This window comes from Chionomys nivalis, chromosome 3 (assembly GCF_950005125.1).
Source record: "Chionomys nivalis chromosome 3, mChiNiv1.1, whole genome shotgun sequence".
NCBI classification, from domain to species: Eukaryota; Metazoa; Chordata; class Mammalia; order Rodentia; family Cricetidae; genus Chionomys; species Chionomys nivalis.
The window spans coordinates 13432527-13454585 of record NC_080088.1 but is presented as its reverse complement, the minus strand read 5'-3'; the positions used below and the strand labels follow the sequence as shown (position 1 = coordinate 13454585).

The following is a 22059-nucleotide window of genomic DNA, read 5'->3' as shown; positions in this document are numbered from 1 at the left end:
GCTTCTGGATATAGAACTCTTAGCTACTCTCCAGCGCCATGTCTGCCTACATGCCACCATGCTTCCTGTTATGATGACGATGGACTGAACCTCTCAACTGTAAGCCAGTCCCAATTAAATGTTTTCCCTTTTAAGTGTTTCTTCACAGCAATAAAACGCTAAGTAAGACAGCACCTGAGACTGCATGAGTTCAATTCAGTCAAATTTCTTTTTTTTTTTTTTTTTTTTTTGAATTTTCGAGACAGGGTTTCTCCGTAGTTTTTGGTTCCTGTCCTGGAACTACCTCTTGTAGACCAGGCTGGCCTCGAACTCACAGAGATCCGCCTGCCTCTGCCTCCCAAGTGCTGGGATTAAAGGTGTGCGCCACCACCGCCCGGCTCAGTCAAATTTCTTTAACAAAATAAAAAAACAAAACAAAACAAAAACATGTCGTGAAATAACAAAGGAATTCGCAATGGCAATCTTGTTAAGGCAGTTGAAGCTTCATAAGCCAGCTTCCAGTGAGAGACTATTTGCACATGTGCACATGCAGAAACATGAACACATAGGTAGATAGACAGACAGACAGTATGAATTCGCAGGAAGAACCGAGGAAGACAAAAGCCACTCTAGCCCTTTTGGAAAGAGAAGCGGTCGGACGTTCCCATGGGTTGCAAGAATAATCTACCACAACTATAAAAGAATACATCCAAGGCCATGCTTTATTAGAAATAGATGGAGAGATGCGCTCGTGACTGAACATACGTGGAGACTTCTGGTCATTAGAGAAGTTGACAGGAATGTGGTTAGTGGTAGCGACAGGCCCATTCCCAAGAAAAAGGGGGAAAATCAATCTGGTACAAAGAGCAGAGCCAGTGGCGAGAAAGACGAAAGGTGGCCAGGCTGGAGGAAGGGTCCACTTACAGACGCTGCCACACACCGCCATGCAGTACTCTTCCGTGTCAAAGTTGTTCCTGTTGCCGCCACATCCGCCGTAAAAGAATGGGGCGCACTTCCCTTCAGTGACATCAAAGTACCAGCGGGAGATCATTGCGCGGCATGGCCCGGTCTCGGCTTGTTCAGAGCACACCTCTAATCAGAGGAGATGTGGGGAACCACATTTAGCATGAAACGGCACCTTCTGGCTGTTCACGTACATACTTACTCATTTGAAGCACTGACCTGCCCAGTGGTAACCTAGGCTGGTTGTTGGCAGCACCTACTAAGTCTTCACTGAGGAATTTAATCACCCACCCAGACTTCAGAGTCACCTCTCACACAAAACAAGACATTCTTGGATGGCTTAACGGGGAGGATGCAATAGCAGCTAGAGGATTTCTTTTTGGCTAGAAGTGAAAGGATCTTTTTCTTGATTTAAAGATAAAAGGTATCTGCACATAAAAAAAATTTGTTGAAAAAATCACTTCAAGTCAACTTTGAGGTGAAAGGATTGTTTGGGCTGTGATGGCAAAGCTTACGTTCTCACCAGCTTCTGACTGGTTTCCTCAGTAAATGCTCATCTGGACTCATGCATAATTAATTATGACTATTTTTAATGCTTCCAGTCTATCCACTGATTAAACCTGAAAACATTAAGTAACATTTGCGAGAGTGAATGACAGTCAGTCAATCATGGTAATCCCAAGAAAATTTTTATATTATCCTTAGCCAGTAATGTTCTAAACAGTAACATAGCAAACATATTCAAATTTATCAACACATACCGCACATTGTTACATTAAAACACACCTTACCTGTCTTGCCAATGTCCCCCAATCAGTTCCATAATCCCCATTGACTTAAAATGCAGTAATCCATTCTGGTGCGTTTTAAAAGCTAATCACGATTAGAAGTTAGAACTCCAAAGACATCTCATACTACCTGTTTTTGCTAGAAGTAGACAATGGCCCTATTTTTTCGGGGGTTTGCTCCCCAGCCTTGTATATGAAGAGACCCTTCATATACATATATCTTGTTTAGATGACTTGGCTTTACTAACTTGCCCCAAGGGAAAGTACCTTTCTAAAATATAAAAGAAGTGTAAAACCCAGAGCCTCAAGGTTAAAATGGTCAGCATGAGGAAGGAAGTTGAATGCTAAGAAGATAATCCCTAAGTCTCAGCTACCAAAATGACCCAAGATTACGCAACTTTCTTCAAACAAACAGAAAACAAAACAAATCATCTATAGCAGTCAAAGGGAAACTCTGCTTTCTGTTTCTATTAAAAAAAACTCAGAGACCTGGAGGTGAGTATGCCCTTGAGTCCACTCCTACCTCATGGAGACTAGCTTTTAAATTCTTACTTTACCTACCTTCAATTACTATTACTCCATATCCTGCTCAGTTGGTTGTTGGAGATACTATGCATCTGGACATTGTAACCCAGAAGACGCCCTGCTCCCATCCAGACCTCCTGTGTCAATCATCACACTGTAACAAGGACGAAGAGCAGGCAAGCCTCTAGAGAACCTCAGACATGACTCTATTGGGGGGGGGGGATACCCTCTGTGAAACAAGCATGTAAAGTGATGCTGATCTTCCTACAGTTTCACAAGGATGCACCTGATTCCAGAAGCATTCAATCAGAGTCACATCACGTGAGAGGCCCCATTCGGTGCTCTGAAAGCCCACAGCCCCCAAGTCTGTCTGAAATGGTTTCTGTATGGAATTTTGGCAGAGGACAAAAACCAACTGGCATCTTCATGACACAACCCCATCATTTGGCTCCATAATCCCCAAATCAGACTCGGACTCTATGTAATAAAGGGAAAATTAGTTGGGGGAGATGCTTATCAAGTGAGTGAGGGCAGCTTCCAGATGGCATGCCCACATGAGGGAATCCTGGGAAGCACGGCCATCAGTATTCTCTGCTTCTAGGTCTTTATCATCTATTTTTGCTAGACTAAAGACTTCCAGGATGGGTTTTCTATCTTTCTCTTTGTCTCCCCCAACAATCTCGACAAATTCCTGTCATGAGACAGGCTCTCCCTTGGTGGCCCTGGTAGCCCTGCTGTGGACCTGTCTTCTTCCTGTAGAGGGCTGGGATTATAGATCTGTGTCACCATGCTTAGCACCATCGTTCATCTTTTCTTAGGTCTTGTTAATGTTAATATTAGACAGTGGTGCCTTGCACTCACTGGCTTTGCAGTGTGGCCGCGAGAGGAACAGAAGCATTCACTGGCAAGGCCCTCAACCACCAGAACCTGGCAGCAAAAGCCCTCGGCCCCGATCTTCAGTCTAGACCTCTCATAGCACCAAATACTGAGGTCTTCTGCTACCTGTCTGCCCCAAGCCCTGCAGAGAACATCATGGCTCTGGTACAGGGGGTTTGTCACTGAAGCTTGCTGAATACTAGTGCCAGTACTCCAGGCACAGGCTAGGTAATAGGATAAAACAATGTCAAATGCATGTGTGTGGAGAGGATGGGTGGGTCTGTGTGAGATGCAAGAGCCGAGCTAACATGCACCTCTCCCTTCTGCACCTAGCAGACAGTCACTGGAACCAGCTGTTCTGAGACTAGAGCTTAATACATACACTTAAGAAAAGGAAAGTCTCAGATACTGAGGAACAACTTCTCAAAGAATGGTTTTCTCTACATCCCGTGAAGCATGCTTAATTAAACACAGTATAACAGACATAGAGAATAAAATGCACTTCTTTGAAAGTTCCCTATTTTGTGCTTTTACTTCTGTAATTGTAGAGTAGAAAGACAAACACAGTTGGCTTTAGCAATAAATCATTACCTGTCTCACTTCACAGGGAAATAAAATGAAAATAAAGGCAAAGACATTTAAACTAAGCGTGTTGACCATCAGTATTTCAAATAAATTTCATTTTGCGGTCTACATTCAATCTATCAATAATGGAAAAGGCTAACTTTAGTGTCATTTAAAACAGCCATGATCCAGTATGGTGGTGCATGTCTGTCAATCCCAGTTTCTGGAAGACAGAGGCAGGAAGATATTGACAAACTGAAGGGCAGTCTAGTCTATATAGCAAGTGCTAAGCCACAAGCAACAAGAAGACTAGAGAAACAAAAACAAAACGAAACACAACAACATGCTTTTTTCAATGCTAAAATCACATACTTCTAAGAGAAATTTCATTCATCATGTGCTGTATTAACAAGTAGTCATAAAAACAAGATGATTACTTTATTAGGAAACAAATGATCAAATATTTATTATCTAGTAATCATATTGTACTAAATATAATCATGCAAATTAGGACAGTAGGATGGAGCTGAAGCTTTATGCTAAGTGTCATGCTCCAAATACAGGGGGAAATATCAACAAAACAGCTGTAAACCTTATTGAAGCCACAGACTCATGAGGAAGATGGGTGCTGATCTGTGACAGAAGTCTCTAGGGCAGTGGTTCTCAACCTTCCTAATGTGGCCATCCTTCAACATAGTTCCTCATGTTGTAGAGACACCCAACAATTAAGACTGTTTTCGTTGCTCTTTGTAACTGTAATTTTGCTACTTTTATGAATTAAATTATTAATAATTTAAATCTCCGTGTTTTCTGAGGGCATTAGGCCTGTGAAAGGGTCGCTGGATCCCCAGAGCAGTCACAACCCACAGGTTGAGAACCAATGCAGCAGGTATCTTCAATTAGTTCTGCTTTGTACTTAAATGCTCAGCTTCCTTTCTTTTTTTTTTTGGTTTTTCGAGACAGGGTTTCTCTGTGGTTTTGGAGCCTGTCCTGGAACTAGCTCTTGTAGACCAGGCTGGTCTTGAACTCACAGAGATCCGCCTACCTCTGCCTCCCAAGTGCTGGGTTTAAAGGCGTGCGCCACCACTGCCCAGCCAAATGCTCAGCTTTCTGTCATTGTAATTATACCTGACCTGACTCCACACCTTCCAGTGCAGGAAGGTTTCTTATAAAGCGGCATCTGAAGGAGATGGGCATGGAAAGTGACCTCTAGACAGTGCTCCTGAGCTGGCTCTGTGAGGGAGCACTGAGAGTAACGCATACCACTATGATGTTTCCGCAAACTTGGTTTCCGTTTCTTGCTTGACATGCAGCACAGTATCAACAAACTCAAAGTTAGAACAAGGTAAGAATGAGTTATGCTTTGTGTTGTGGTGAATTTGAATAAGGGACTTGCTAAAAAATTGTTTATCTGTAAAAAACTAAATCATATCATTTGGTTATTTCCTTTGTAAAAATATCCCATCATTGGTATGTCAAGGTGCACTGGTTATGATTCCCCAAATTCCCCAATCCTGTAATAATCACCTTTCACACTCTAGTAAGGATTGACTGTGCCACACAGAGAAAAAAACGGCACAAATGGAAAGTCAGTAGACAAGAAAATCTTTCCCTGTTAGTCTCTTATTTATAGCCTCCGTACCAAAATCCTCAAAGCACAGAAGGCAGAAATAGATGCTAGGGCTTCTTCAACACAAGGTCCATGACCAGCCATGCCCCTCCCCAGATGTTCCAGGACAGCCAGAGGTGAGTCAGGTGAACAGCAAGGTTTGATAAGCACCATGCGGCCATGAGGTGAATGTGGGAGGGTGTGGTTTTCTTGCCTTTGTTCTGAGAGGCAGGGTCTCACCATATAGCTTAGATTGGCATGAAACCCCTATGATCCTCCTGTCTCGGCCTCCCAAAGACCAAGTTTACAGGTATAAGCCACCATGCCCAGCTAATTTATTTAAATGTATCTTCATGTGTTATATTAACGGTACAATGTACAGTCACATCCTAAAAGCATCAGAGTGGAGGATTTGGTACAAATTGGAAAAAGTTTGGTTTGTTAAAAGAATTTCACATAGCCGGGCGGTGGTGGCGCACGCCTTTAATCCCAGCACTTGGGAGGCAGAGGCAGGCGGATCTCTGTGAGTTCGAGACCAGCTTGGTCTACAAGAGCTAGTTCCAGGACAGGCTCCAAAACCACAGAGAAACCCTGTCTCGAAAAAACCAAAAAAGAAAAAGAAAAAAAAAAATTTCACATATGTGGAAATGAACATACATTAGGAGATTTTTAGAATTAAGAAAATATAGAGATATGGACAAACTATTTTAACTAATTATCAACATATCCCACTCTAAGCAATCAGTTGTTTTTAAGCAACATCAAAATAAAGTCAACACTTCTGCCTTAAAGCAAATATTAAGACAATAATTCTCTTATATTTAAATCTATGAAAATGTCGCTTCTCCAAAATGTGAATTCTAGGGACCGTCTTCCCATAACTCATACAAGTTTTTATTTTGAAAATAATGATGAAAACCAATAAAAATCAAATAATGACTAAACTAAATGTAGAACATATTTTTTCCCCCACAGCACTTTTCTGGGAAGAAATTCTAGATGGCACCAATGCCCTTGAGAACAAAAGAATGTTTCTAGTGAGTTGGGGGTCTGGAAATAGGACACTGTCTGAGGAAGACAAGGCATGGACACCTTCCTACAGCAGCTGGCTTCTTGCCAAGGGCTCCAACAGAAGAGAACCCACAGGCTCAAGCTGAGAACAGAATCATTCCCAGTTAAAGTCTAGACGACAAGCAAGGCTTGCTTTTTACCACAGAATATTAAGGACAATGGATTCTTGTGGAAGAGGAAACACTGAAACCACGAAGAATTTCCTCCACACTTCACAGTCTACGTGGTAGCATGTATCAATACCAGGCATGAGGCAGGCCAGTAATTCTAGCACATGGAACTGAGACACAAAGAGATCAAGTTTAAGGCCACACAATGAGGCTCTGTTTCAGCACACATCCACACCCACAATACCTCCCCCCCCCCGCACACACGCACCATGCTCACAGAGTGTATGCCATATTTTAAGTTAATGCTTCTTATAGTTTCCTGTCCCTCATTATGTTACTGGACTGTATTATACATCTTATCTAATATGTATTTTGTCTTATTATTAAATAGTGACTTAGTCATATTTATGATGTCTCTTGCTTATTTTTATGCTATAAAATATGTTCACTGGCAACCTACCATGTGCAAAGCACTGAACTAAGGGTTTTAGAAGACATCCGGATGAGACGGAGAACGGCTTATTTTAGTAATCATGTATTTAAACTTTTAGAAATCAACTAATTACTGTGTGTACATGCATGCACACATGCACACTCTCATGTGCTTGTGCATGTGCATAGTGCTGGTGAGGGGGGAAGAGTCCTAAGCATCACACGGGAAGAAGACAGAGGCACTGCTAGACATCCTATGATGCACAAAACCATCCTCCAGAGCAAAGAGTCCCCTGAACCAAACATTGAGTTCTGAGGCTGAGAAGCACAGGCAAACAAACATTTGTGTGGCAAATGAGTCGCTTTGCCCATCAAGGCTATTGTGAAGCAGCCACCAATATCTTTGACATCCTGGGTAACAAAGGCTAGGAAATTTCCAGAAAGAAAGGAAGCATGAAAAATGGCCAGTGAGGCCTTCCTTGGCTTGACATCATAAAACATTAAGACCTCAAAGTAAGGGGCTGGAGCAGTGAAAGGCACTTCCTGCTCTTGCAGAAAGAAGGAGGACTCAGGTTTGGTTCCCGGCACCGGCATGGCTGCTCACAACTGTCTACACTCCAGTTCCATCCACCCTCTTCTGTCCTCTACCCATGTGGTGTATAGACATGCATGCAGGGAACATACATGTACATAAACGTAAACAAAATATTTTAAAGGAACTCTAAATGTTCATTTTTCCCATTTCATCTCAAAAGTTATTCAACAAGACAAAAGTAGAAGAAAACCAACCGGTTCTTATGAGGTTACAGTTTTACCATTACAAGATTATCACATTCTACCTGTCATGTCTCCTCTGCCCAAGACCCATTTCCTTACCCATTTTACATCACAAGTTGCTGTCTGGAAAGCCAGGGAACTTGTGAACACGTGAAATAGAGACTTACTCAACTTCATCCCTTCTGGAATTCTCACTCATCTCACGTCCTAAGAGAATCACAACAGGACAGACATGCTCTGCTGGTGCCTACCAGGCACAGAAGAACCTTCAGAAGGGCAAGGCGGTTCAAGGCCAATGGACGCAGGCATTTAGTCCGCAATCGACCCTGTACTTTTGGAGTTCTGGACAGTTGTTATTAAGGGAACTAAATATTTCCATTAAAAAACATAGCTTTGTTACCTGAGCCAATATACTCCTGCACTTATTAATGAACTGAAAAGGAGAAATATAAACATAGTTTTGTTAACTGCTTTCAAATTTGTTGCACTGCATTTTAAGAAACTGATTTTTAAAAAATTACCAGATGTTAAGTAGATTTATAATTGTGTTTAAGGCTCAACATTTTCTCTTTTTTTTAAATTGTTTTTATTGAGCTATATATTTTTCTCCTCCCCTCTCCTGTGACCCCCATGCTCCCAATCTCAGGAGATCTTGTCATTTTCTGCTTCCCATGAAGATTAGATCCATGTATATCACTCTTAGGACCCATTTGTTGTCTAGGTTCTCTGGGGTTGTGATTTTTAGGCCCATTTTTCTTTGCTTTATGTCTAAAAGCCACTTATGAGTGAGTACATATTATATTTGTCTTTCTGGATCTGAGTTACCTCACTCAATATGATGTTTTCTAGCTCCATCCATTTGCCTACAAATTTCAAGATGCCATTACTTTTCATCGTTGAGTAGTACTCCATTGTGCAAATGCACCACATTTTCCTTATCTACTCTTTGGCCAAGGGACATTGAAGTTATTTCCAGGTTCTGGCTATGACAAATAATGCTGCTACGAACATAGTTGAGCACGTGTCCTGTGGAACGATTGAGCAACCTTTGGGTATATACCCCAAAGTGGTATTGGGGTAGATTGCTGCCTAATTTTCTAAGAAATTGCCATAGTGATGTTCAAAGCATCTGTACAAGTTTTCACTCCCACCAGCAATGGAGGAGTGTTTCCCTTACCCCACATCCTCTCTACCATAAACTGTCATCCGTGTTTTTGATCCTGAATGCACAACATTTTCATCTTTGTGAATTTACTAAACTACTGAATTATGAACTTTGAGGATAGAAAATCAGACGACAATGAAGTTCTTATTAAAAACAAACCAGTACATATGTGTATACTATTTCTCTGTCTCTGTAAGCCTCCACTTCACAACCTTTTAAAGAACCTTCATTGCTGCAGGGGGCTTTCCCGATTAGGACAGTTAAGCTACATGGAACACTTACATGCATCGCATAGCAAAGCATGTATGGAGTGTGTCAGAATCAATGACTGCTATGTTACAGGGTATAAAATAACAGGCTGCCACCTGTCATGTATACGGGTAGTGCTGATGGTAGTTCTCCCAACATTAAAGGGATGTTGCACTTTGGCCTCCATATGTGAGCGCATTCTCTTTGCCTTAGTTGAAGCCGAGATGTAAAAGCCCGTGCCTTGCTCCCAAAGGAGGCACTGCTGTCCTTTTTCCTATTCCCAAGCACACCTCAGAGTGTTGCCTGTCATATTTAGCTTTTTACAGACTCTGGGGAAACAGTAAACTTGGCTTGCTGTGAACATGAACATGAGCAAAGTAAGAATTCCACTAGTGAGTTCCAGGCTTCCTCATGCCATGCTTTTACAGAGAGGTAACAGTGGAGATGGGAGAGACAAGCTAACAAACATGCTTGTTAGATGCAATGTCTATCAGCTGGTCAGTTCCCCTCTCTTTATAACCACGTCTTCGCAACCACGTCTTCACTGGGCCTTGGGTGAAAACTCTCAAGCATTTCTTTTCCTCCAGGCTGCCGATGTCCTTTTCCATACAGGGTGAACAGATTCACTCTTAAACACTGCAGCTCTGGATGGAAGGACCCGAGATACCGTTGCTCATATCCCTGTGCCCCTAGTGAGCAATGTTGCACCCAGGATTGCTGTGAGATGTCCCTCTGAATATGTGTTGCTGTAGAGGTGCCTCATCAATATTGGGGGATGTATTCTAGTCAATCAATGGTGCTCCTTAGTGAATGCTAGCAGAAGAGCAGGAACTGTTTACCAGGTCAGTCAGCTAATGTAAAGCAGCCAGTGCTCAGATGGCAGGTTTTGGTTTCACAAACACAAGTGTTTAAAAAGTCACCTGTATCCGTGTCTCTCTCTGTCCCCTTACTAAAGAATTTCCTTTCCTTCCATGAGGCATAAAATGTCTGAAAGGAATAAAAATTCTTATCTTGAAATGTGGTAACATTCAGTACCATCTTGTTCAGTTTTCTGCAAGATATAAAATTTAATTGCAAATGTTTTGATATGTGGAACATATTCACACAAAGAAACTATTTTAAGCAAGAAACCGAGTTCATGCGTATTTTAATGGTAACAGAATGCAGTCTATAAACACCAGCTCTGTTGAACCAACAGCTCATAGATGTATCACACCGTAATCAAAATGTCAATCTGTTGGTTTACCTTTAACACTTCTAACTGGCAGTAAACATTAGCTGTCTAATGTTCCGAATAGATTACGTGGTTGAAATCAGGACTGCAAGCACAGTGACCAGACCTACTGTCTACCAGGAACTGTGCTCAGTGCTTCTCAGGGATTTCCTCACTCACGTCTTACAAAGTAGCTAAATATTAGACAGGTATTATTAACCCCAACTTTATGGAGAGACACACTGAGAATTAAAGACTACTTGCTTCATGTTGGGTTTGCACTTCACAGGCTGTAGGGCTAAGTAGGACTCAAATCTGAGCTACTGCACTTGGATAGCACAGAGGGAGTCCTCCTAAGGGACTATGTTAAGCACTTAGCCTACATCACGTAAGGTCATTCTCGGAGTGAACGTGCAAGGTAGCTTCAGTACTTACATCAGACAGGTAAAAAGCAGGTTCCTCAACTGTCCCAAGGCCATAAAATGATTGTCTCCCGTAAACACTATAGTTGGGTCTGCGGTGATTGCTCAGTCTATAAATGGTTTGCTATGTAAACATGACCTGAGTTCAATACTCACATTTAAAAAAAGCCAGGCAAGGTGGTACTGTTCACAATCCCAACCCTGGGGAGACAGATAGGTGGGTCCCTGGGATGTACTGGCCATTTAGTCTACTCTGTTTGATGAGTTCAAGGCCAGTGAAAGATCCTGCCTCCCACCAAAAGGCAGCAAAAAGAAAAATGTTAGGGACCCGAGGAACAACACTTGAGTTGCTTCATAGCTTCTATTGATATCTGTGTGTGTGTGAGTATGAATGTGGACTTACTTGCATGCGCACGTGTGCATGCACGTGCGCGCACACACAGAGAGAGAGAGAGAGACAGACAGACAGACAGACAGAACTAAATCAATTTTATATTAGTAAGTAGTATCTGGAAAATAAAGGACTTAGAGAATTGTTTAAATGGACAATATCAGAGGCTAAGAAACAGCTTCTGAAAAGAGCAGACAATCCATGTCTTGGTCTTTCCAGACAATATAATCTCCTTTGCAACGATCCAACTCCTAGTCTCGGCTTTTATATCATAAACGCAGTCAAAGACAATATTTAAATAAATGGGGCTGAGTGTTTCTCAGAAAAACCTCTGCTTAAAAAATAGGTAACATTATCTGTGGTCCCTCAGATATAGTATTCTTGATCATCTGTTATTAGCTGACTTCTGGTCATTGTTATCATTTAACTTAAAGAAAAAAAAATTTCAGAAATGTTTGGAGTGGAAATAAAAGATGCATCATCCATTTCCATAGCAAAAAAAAAAAAAAAACAAGCATTTATGAAGGTTGCAACTTAAATAGAACACCATTCATTTAGAAAGAAAAGTAAAAATATCACTTGGACTCAATCAAACTGAAATAGCCTACCTCATGAGGCCCAAATTCTGGCTTCATCACATCCTGGTTGTATGACTTACATATTTTTAAAATTTTTCCTAAGACTTTGTCTTGGCCTGGAACGGGGATGTAACTCTTCTGCTGCACACTGTATCTATGAGGGTTTAAGGACAGGATTCAAGCCTTAAAAGGCAAAAGCAATGGTGAACCAGAAAACTTATATCTGCAGTGAAAAACTCCAACCTGGCTCTGGCACTGTCTGCCAGCAGGTGGAAGCAGGTCTGTGTTAGCCCTGCTGTGCTTTCTACAGGGCAAAGACTGTAGCTGGAAGCAGAGGCACAAAGAATATTAGCTAGATAAATAAACATAAGGTAAAGTATAGAGTTTCTCTGGACAGGCAAAATTGGGTAGGTTAAATCGAAGGTTATGGCAGTTACCACAAAACCCACATTTCAGGGGTGAAGAAAGTCCTGACATCTTGGGCTTATGAGCTGAAAACTAAGAAGTATCTAAGTAGACTGTTGCTTTACTTAACTGGTAACAACTTGATCCATTAGATTAATATCCAACATTTTCTTAATTAGCAAAGCTTCAAAGCCAGATGGAGTCTGTAGTAACTTGCTCACCTCTGAAGAATTCCTTCTCTGCGAAATCAGTCATGCAGAACAGACAATGGGGTTGAAAATTTTATGAGCATATACAAATAGCTTCTATTTTCTGCTCTCTGTTTATTCCTCTCAAGTGCTGATGGGGAATGCAAACACCTACCTAGCCCTGAGAAAACACAGCAAGGACTCACGTTAGCCGTTAGAGGCTGGGGATGATGACACAATTTTCTCTCTAGAGATGGCTGTAAATCACATTTATTTCCTTCCAAGGCCGAAACATTAACATTGAAAATGAGATTGCCATACTAATCTTTCCACTGTAGTGTTTATTTTCAGGCTACAGAAGCAGGCTTTGAAGGAAGAGTTTGACAAAGTGTGTTGTCAGCTGTGCTATTGCTGCAGTTCCCAGAAGGGGAAGATTCAGAGTCACTTTCTAAACTAGGACTGTACATGCACAGTTAGTTTGTCCCCTTTGGTCTCACCATCAAAAATTCTACATCATTAGCGGATACCCTATGCCACCAAAAACATCTACATCATTAACAGATAAAACTACACCATAGCCTGTTTCCTTTAAGCCCCTATCCCAGAAAGATTTGCCTCAACTTATATCTTTGGTAAATCATACATAGAATAAATGAATTCACATAGAAAAACCAATCTTCTATTTATAGGATGGTGTGTGTGTGTGTGTGTGTGTGTGTGTGTGTGTGTGTGCATGTTTGAACGCCCAGGGTAGAATGTTAGATGTCCTGCTTTAATACTTTCTGCCTTATTTTCTTGACACAGGTTCTTCCACCGAACATCTCCCAACAACCCCGAGCAATCCTCCTGTCTCTGTCCTCCACAACTCTGGGTTGCAGCTCCTGAAATCATGCCTGACTTTTAAATGGCTCTGAGCATACGAACTCAGGTCCTCCCACCTTTGCAGCAAGTGGTCTACCTGCTATGCCTGCCATGCCCCAGTCCCTGCCTCTCTTTAAAGCTAGTGTTTGCTTTGGATTTGTCTTATAAACATCTAACCTAGAGATTTTTTTTTTTGGTGAATTCTTAATTGCCTTTGACTTTCTGAATAAAAAATTCCATGATGTGCATGTCTTTGTATGTTCTGTCTGAATATCTGAAATTGCATATTACATGCAACACCATTTGAAATGACAAAGAAAAATTGGAAAATGAAATGACTCTGAAGGTAATAAAATCACATTATCACAAGATAGTCCATCTTGGTTAGAATAGGAGTCTGAACTCATCACTCCTTATCTACCTGTGATTCACAGCAGCACAATCTCACCAAATCCTGCTACCCTCAGCACCCTTACTTGCCAGTCTGTCATTGAATGCATGCACATTTTGGTCCCAATCCAAATTTCTCAAATTCTCTTATACAGGATGTCAGCTAGTTCTGTCTTCCAAACATGCCCTTCACCTTCCACCAAAGCATCATTTTTGTTTTGATATTTCCTACTGACTGTGATGTGACATGCCCTGTAACAAAATTTACCAGGAGACACTCCGCTTGCCCACCCTTCTGGCCCTAGTCTAAACGCCATCTGCTTTAAGAACCTTCGCTGGTCAATCTGGAAGCTCATTCTGATGCCTGAAGCAATCTGTATGTTCTTATTTCTCACAGAGTAGATGATTTTGTGTTTCCTTGACTCTGATTTCCTCCTGAATCTTAACACTCATGACCATTGTGAGCCTGTGTGTGCTCATCGCCTGTTCCTGTCAGACCTACAAAAAGAGCAGGTGCAAACGAGCATTCTCTGCCTCTAATACCTCAGTCCCAGGGCAGCATTAACAGCCACTGCAATGTGCAGTCAAGAAAGGAACCCTAAGTGGAGGGGACCAGACCAAACCAAGCCAAACCAACCAACCAACCAACCAACCAACCAACCAACCAACCAACCACCCAACCAAAAACTACCTTTCCCTTACTGAAAAAATTGGGGATATGAAATTCATTAGGCCATATCTGTCGGTCTTGGTCACAAGAGACATTTGAAAAATTTTGTAGGAAAAGAAGTCTTGGGCATAGAAAGAGCAGTTCATTCAGATCAAGGGTATCTCTACTTGCACATTATCTCACAAGCTAAAATAAATAAGAAGCTGCCCTAGGTAGGGAATGGTCAAGTTGTGTCATGTACCTGGATCTGCAAGTTCCTGTCCCAAACAACACTGAATGCTTTCATTAGATCCGTGGAGGCCGAGTGTTCAGAATCATCATTGAACGAAAGCTCCAAGTTAAAAACACAAACTCCCAAAACACTGTTAAGTGACACAAGTCAGTCATAATGCTATGCACATACAACCTTGCTGATATTAAATACTCAGGAAGGGAGGAGAGTGGAGAAAAATGTACAGCGCAATAAAAACAATTAAAAAAGAAGAAGAAAGAAATATTCAGAAAAGAGAAACTCCATGGAGACCAAAGTAGAGTAGCTGCTGCTTGGGGCTATAAGTGAGAACCAGCTCTTTGAGTGCGCAGTGCTGAAATGTCCTTAGGCTAGACTATGATGATACTAAATAATTGAGTAAATTTATTAAAGTCAGAGTTATATATTAAAAATTAGTTCATCTTATGATATATAAATCAGACCTCAATAACATTCTTAAAAATGCAGAAAAGGCAGCGAGCAACTAGCAATAATAATTAACAATGTACTTGAGTTGGACAGTGTCCCATATTAAATTCTAATGAGCTATAATCATACCTTTTAACCAACAGAAAGGAAATCTTACATTGTTAGAGCATTTGTGGATAAAAGTTAATATCATTTGCATTACACTGAAATTAAGTCAACCCATATTCATTAAATCTAGCTCTAGAGGCAGCTTTTACTCTGGCAGGGAGGGGGGGACCCAATGCACAGTTATTAAACATCTCAACCCCAAAGCACATTAGTTGGCATAACGGTTGTTGGATGGTTGTTGAATTTCACAGCATGAAATAAACTGACTCTTATCAAATCATACTAAAAATTAGATTTAGTAAAACCTAATGAAAGTCATTCACACAAAATTTATTGAAATTGTCTATAAGCCCAGCAGTTCATGACCCAAACTCTAGTTGAATCTCAGGGGTCAAAGAGTCACAGCAAGGCTGAACAGTGAACACCCACCACCAGGGGAGGACTCAGTACTTGTCAATTTCATTGACTTCTGGCTCAGTGGGGTCTTATAAAACAGCCTAAAAGATTCCTTAAACAGCACACATAAGGCATAGGAGACACTGTGCAAACAGGATTTGTGTTCATTTAAACTGACTGCTGAGCTAATTGTTAAACCAAACCAAACCAACACCAATAAAAAAACAAGTACAAGAAGCCTTGTGACTCCAAGGAGGGAAATGAGGGCAGGGGGTAGAAAAGGCGAGGGTGCTGTGTTGATGGAAATCAGTGTTCTCCCACTCTGCTTTCCTTTATCTCAGGACATTTAAAAGTAAAAACAAGAGTGGATTACCTCGGACGACCTCCTCCACGGACTCGGTGGTGGTGGTGGTAGTGGTGGCGATGCTGGTGGTTCTCTCTGTCGCCTCTTCGTAGGGCTCCTCAGCCTCCTCTTCCACCTCATCCCCATCCTCGACATCCTCGTCATCATCAGCTTCTTCTTCCTCAACGTCAGCCACTTCCTCCTCCTCTGCTACTTCTACCACTTTATCTTCACTGGAAGAACAATAAAAATAGCCGTGGAATACTCAGCCAAATGACGTTTAGGAAAGCGAAGAAAAATCAAGGAACTGTGGTCATTTGTGAGGGAGCACAGAATTGGAAAACCACACACACACACAGAGAGAGAGAGAGAGAGAGAGAGAGAGAGAGAGAGAGAGAGAGAGAGAGAGAGAGATTGAGAGAGAAGGTTGAAGTAGGTTAAGTAGGATTCTAGCTGAGGTCTACAAAACGTTCACAGGTGCACAGAGGTCTTCTTAGTTTAATGGCTACAAAAAGAGGATCACATAACTCTAGCTCTATGACATCATGGGAAAGACAAAGTCATGTAGCTCATGGAGAGAGGATATGGCTGTAGACATCTATATAGAGATGCACAAATGGTAGATAGTAAGCATTTATGCAGAATTGCTAAACGACATGTTTAGGACACAATTTAAAAGGCTGTTAAGGAATCCTTGCGGAAAGCATCTGGTTGCCAGTGTATGCCTGGCTAAAGAGCAAGATAAAGGCAAGGACAAGCCTACCCTGTACTGCCTGGTGGGGAAGGAGAGAGAGATACACTGGATCAGATCACAAAGCCAGCATAAGATAAATGTCTGTGACTGAGACTCTCGGGCACAGTTTTGTCAAGTGAGAGCGCCACACAGATGGGAGGAAGAGCGATCACACCCATGGAAATGCTCCCGGCGACAAACATAGCACATGGGATTATCACCTTGAGGTTGATTCTGGCCAGCAAGAAGGAGCTTGTAGTTGGGAAAAGCAACGGCAATCTGGAAGATTGTATTAGCTGTGCCATGATGAAGCGTAATGACAGTGTTGGGGTTGCAGTGATGGCTCAGCGGTTAAAGGCTAGGGAAGTGAGACTCCCGTGTCATAGACCATCAGATTCCATCTGAACTGGAGACTGGGATGGTCCATGTGTGGTTTAGGATGCTTCCGGAAAGTTGAAAGACTTTCAAATTCAGTGTCTGACAGTATAGCATGGAGACATTTTGCTGAAAAGGAAAGGGGATGCAAAGTGAAGACCATAGCACGGAGGGAATACTATGAATTCCTCTACGCTCCAGGGATCTTCCTGTACAGGTTGCATAATGAATGACGCATGTGAGGCCCTTAGGTACAGGGGCAGGATGCAGAACTTTAAAAAAGTTCTATAAAAATATGTGTGGCTTCTCAAGGGGACAATTTTCCCCAACTCTGGTCAAATCTGATGAAAGAACAATATATTCGAAAGCATTTGGCAAACATAAAGAGGAAATAGTCAAGCAGAATAACTTAGTCAAGTGTTAATGCATAACATGTTGACAGGGCAGAAAACTACCATGGATTATCAAATTTTTATTAAGCCCATGAAGAAATAGGTGAGAAAACAAAGATAAGACTCTGGCATGGATAATCAGATGGCATAAGCCTCCATATGCTTAGATATAAATGCAGAGAACTGATACCTTGATTGCTTGCATAAAAATTTCTGTAAACATATCTAGTACTTGAGACCACATTTCAAAATTAAACCTAAAGCTGGCCTAGATTTTATCTGGGGCACATCCTTTCATTTAATCTCAAGGTTGTTCTCCTAGGGAGCCGGGGTGTTTGGCTCCTTCCTGCACATCAGATAGCTCACTGTGTTTGGATCCTCTTTATGCAACCAAATCAGTCACAGTTTTCTTTGGTTCTCCACCGTTGGTAGTAATTCAAACATAAAGGCAGCGAGAAAAGTTAAAACAGGCCAGGATTCTCGTCAAACCATGAAATACCCACCAGCTTGCCCATGACTGTTGTAACGGTGTTCAAGTGTATGGTTCAGGATCTGGTCAGTCCTGGGCTGTCAGGTAGGGGGAAGAAAACCTCTCCCTGGACTCCCTAAAGTGTCTTTGCACCCTGCATTATTGCTTAAATGCTCCTTTTAAAGCTCCGAGCAGAAGCCTTGGCTGTAGGGAGAGCGGTTTCAAATGATCTGCATTCTGGTGTGCATCTAGCTGGGAGAAAGAAGGAATTACATGCCCATCACCCGTCCCTGCATCTGTCTATGCAATTTACTGTCATAATAACAAAGAACTCAGATGCATAATAGTTCAACCGGCTGAGAAATTAAATTACTTGCCCTAAGAGAGCTCAGGTCCAGTTCTTATTACCATAGCTTTGATTTCTGGAATTAAATTTAGATGTCCATGAATTCAATTATCTATTTGGACACTATTTAAAGCAGAAACACACAACTGTGTTCTAACGATGCTGCAGCATCCCAAACATGCCATTCTTACAACTTCTAATTGTAGCTTTTAGACTATCAGGAAAGCACTCAAAGGTGGCCAAATGCTTTCCTACCACCAGCAGAAACGCCAGGCAGTTGTCCTGTGATGTAAGAAAGGCAAGGCCACTTTGTAAAGCCGAGCATAGCAACAGAAAACAAGAGGAGGGAGAAGTCGGGGAAAACGTGAAGCTGAGCGATTTTGTTGCAAACCAGGCAAGAAGCATGCGCAGAAAGACGATCAGTCACTAAGATAGTAGAATATTCACAACATGTTCCCCAGCTATGGAGGTCATCAACTTACATACGGCACATGTCTTTTCTGGATTTTAAACACTAAGCATGAGAAATCCTTCAACCGAAGGAAACGAAAACTCATGGTCATCCTAAGGGTATCTGAATGCACTGAGAAGGTGAAAGGGAGGAAATAAATCGGTGATGGTGCAATGTTCTCAGCACTCAAGACTGTACCCTGGTAGAGGATAAACACTACCACAAAGGTAACTCTGTCGGCATCCGACAGTGCTGAACTTGATCACAATTGTGTGTGATGCCTGTGAGTCAGTCTCCTTAGGTGGCATGATTCTCATGCCACCTCCCATTCCTGCTTCTGTGCCTTCTTAGGAAAGTCGTGCAAAGCATTTTACCGTTTGCATTCTCTGAAATGGGCGTATGACATTCCGTACGTGGCAAAAGGATCAGCGGTTGCAGGGCTGAGGCTCCTGCAGGGGAGAGGCTTGTTTCCTCTGTGAAGTTATTCTGCACGAGAGGATAACAGGGGCCACACATCACTGTGAGCGTGTACTTTGCTGGGACATACTCTTGGGGGTTTGGAGATCTGAAGTAAAGGGTAACTGAATGTCTTGGTACATCCTGCCCAGTTCTGCTGTGAACCCAACGCTACTCTAAAGTATCATATAAAAGTTAAATGAATGAAAGACTTTTACAAGTTTTATTTATTGTCTCACAGTTTTTGTCTTTACTTCCTGTCACAGAAGCTCAGGAAAGGAAATGGCAGAGAGATACTGTGTCTTCATGGTTATGAGAATGTGAGCTACTATCAGCCCCCTACTATAGCAGTGAGGAAAATGACCAAAAGCCAGTTCCCAAAGCGCTGGGACAGATCAGAAGGACAGAGGAGCAAGACTGAAAAGACAGGGCTCAGACCTATGCATGCTGATGTTCGTGTTGGGGGGGAGGGGATAAAAGTCCAAAGGTCTCTGGGAATTTCCCAGAATCCAAGTCAGGAGTAAAGAGAAAATAAAGCAACAAACAAACAAACTTTGCGACAATAACAAAAGAAAACAAGCCAAGGTGAACAGATACTTCCTTTTTCTTTGGATTGATAGCTCCCTAACTGGGTAAGTTGGTTTATTAGAAAAGAAAGCAGTATCTGAGATCATCACTGCTACTTTCAGAGAATGTGAAGAAATATGTAAAAAAGGAAGCTTGCTTTCTGTGGTCCCCAGGAAATATTCAACATGGGACAGGCCAAGGAAGACAACGCCAGGAGCACCCCCATTCCAATAGGCTATTAGATGCTAAACACAAAAGGTCACACTAAATCTATTTATGTACTTATTGTTTACAGTGTTTGAGAAAAGGTTTCAGTCTGCAGCCTGAACTGTTCTTGCTCTCATCATGATCCTTCTGCCTCAGCCTCCCAAGTGCTGGGATTACTGACATGAACCACCATGTCCTGCTTATTTATATAAACAACGAAAGCAGGCAAACATAAGATCAGGAGTTGCACAGTTCGGTGTTCAGAAGAAGGTGGCTGGCAAGTATGGGTGTTCCGGTTTGGGGACTAGCTACCCGGTTGTGTTCAGTTTTTTAAATTCAGCAAGCTGTTGAACTGTGTTGTGTGTCCTTTGTGCACACCCCTGTTCAGAGTGTACAAAAGGCTTCAAGTGGATTCTCCTAAAGAAACAGCTACTTTTCTTAGTGTAAATACTTGTGGGTTGGTCTGGGGTAAGAAATATCAGTAGCAAAACTACAATCTTCAGAGCCTTCAGATTTGCAAACATATACCCTACCCCAAGTAGCCAGCATGATAAATATACTTAAAAGAAAAAGAAGCAAAAAACAGGGTTATGGTTTCCACCTCATTCCAGTCTATAGCTCCTTTTGTCATGGCCTCACCTAGCTAGCCCGAATGAGCCAAACAAATCATTCTCTACACTGATTACTTCATTAATTCAGATCTGTGAACAGAAAAGGCTTCTTTTGATGCTGTAGAAATAGAATGTTTCCTATTTTACTCTACAATACCATGGCTTCACTTATGAGTTACCCGATCAAATATAGTCTAAACTATTAAATGAAAATTCCAGAAAAAATCATAAACTTTAAGTAATTCTTAGTATACTACTTCTATAATCCCATTTTATGACTGCTAATTATCTCTTTCTGCACATGCATACACAATCCACTTTAATCACAGGTATGTAAGGAAAGCAATAAACACCGTATATACAAAGCTTAGTATTTATTATGTGAGGTCCATGTGATGGTAGAGCCCTTTGGACTGTACCTCCTGTAGATATGGAAAACCATTGTAGCTAGCTGCCTTGGTGACAACACAGTAGCTAGCAGGGAGCACCAATTTTTCAGTTAGAAGTTTTCTAAAAATCTGGTTAATGCTCTCAGGAGAAAGGCATAAAAACTGCTGTAGCAAATACTGTGTAAAATACCCAAGGTCATTCTAACTCTTCTCCTCTCTTGACAAGAGAGGATAAACCAAATAGCCATTAGTCCACATTGCTACATCCCAGGCAGCTTGAAGGCCTTGCAACATTCACACTTCTCAACAGCCAGAAGCCAGGGCACATGCTTGAACTTCATGGAGAAGCCACATCCAGATGAAAGGATAGCAACCCAAGTGTCCTTGTTAATGTGCCTTTTACTTCTCACTTTCTGTTCACACCCGGGAAGACCAGCTATGCCTTGACGGCATTAGATTAATAAAGGTGCACCACTGGGCAAACACAGCTCAGCAGAAAGACTCCAAACTATTCATCACTACACCGATTCCAAAGAGTTTTGACATTTGCAGCTAAAGTATTCCTTGCTGGGGAAGGTCCACAAACCCAACTGGAGGCCCGGCTTCAGGGCTTCCACTTTAAGAAGATGACAAATATCAAGACCGAGACACCAAAGCTGCGTGACTCAGGCAATTAAGTGTGAGCCACTGGCCCCAAGCTTGGATGGAAATTGGATTGCGTTGCCTACTCCGGTATTCTGGGTGAGCCAGTCTGTGCTAATTGCTGCATAACATAAGCTTTAGAGATTCCAAGGAGAAAGTGACTTGTACAAGCCAGAGGCCTCTGTGCAGTAGGTTCAGACAGGGATATGCATTAATTATGCAATCAGAAATAATATGCAAATAAGTATGATCACAACAAACACTCACAGGGACACTGAGTTTTAACAGAAAGGGAAGATAGAAACCATGGCTTTTTCCAAGGAAAGCAGGGCTTTGCACTGTCTTGTTTACTTATGTACCTGTATAGTATTTACTCCTTGGTAAAAGACAAATAACATCGCTGATGAAATGGCTATGCATGGTGAAGAGATTACTGCACACTGAGTGGAGGACAGAAAGGATGGGAGCAAGTTGGGTAGGGACGGTTAAGGCAGGCACGCAAAGGCAAAATCTTGCAGGTTCAGGAAAGAAACCAAGAGCCAGATGAGGAGCAGTGAGTGAAGAGAGCACCATAGGACCCTAAGAGAGACATACATGGATGTAGGGACATAGCCCCACCCATTGGGGGCGTGTTCGCCTCGGGCTAATGTTTACGGATAAATCTGCCGG

General features: G+C 41.9%; 1 protein-coding gene across 6 annotated transcripts in view; it reads right to left on the bottom strand.

Annotated features, from left to right (window-relative positions):
- App (amyloid beta precursor protein) overlaps positions 1-22059 on the bottom strand; it is a 229404-nt gene that overhangs the window by 83830 nt on the left and 123515 nt on the right. For 4 of the 6 annotated variants that reach the window (XM_057765553.1, XM_057765554.1, XM_057765555.1 and 1 more), the window contains exons 6-7: positions 15783-15985; positions 904-1071 (exon numbers count right to left, since the gene is read on the bottom strand). In XM_057765553.1, the coding sequence (XP_057621536.1) occupies positions 904-1071; positions 15783-15985 (371 nt within the window). The remainder of the gene's footprint in view (positions 1-903; positions 1072-15782; positions 15986-22059) is intronic. The other 2 variants (XM_057765557.1, XM_057765558.1) reach the window with 1 other exon arrangement.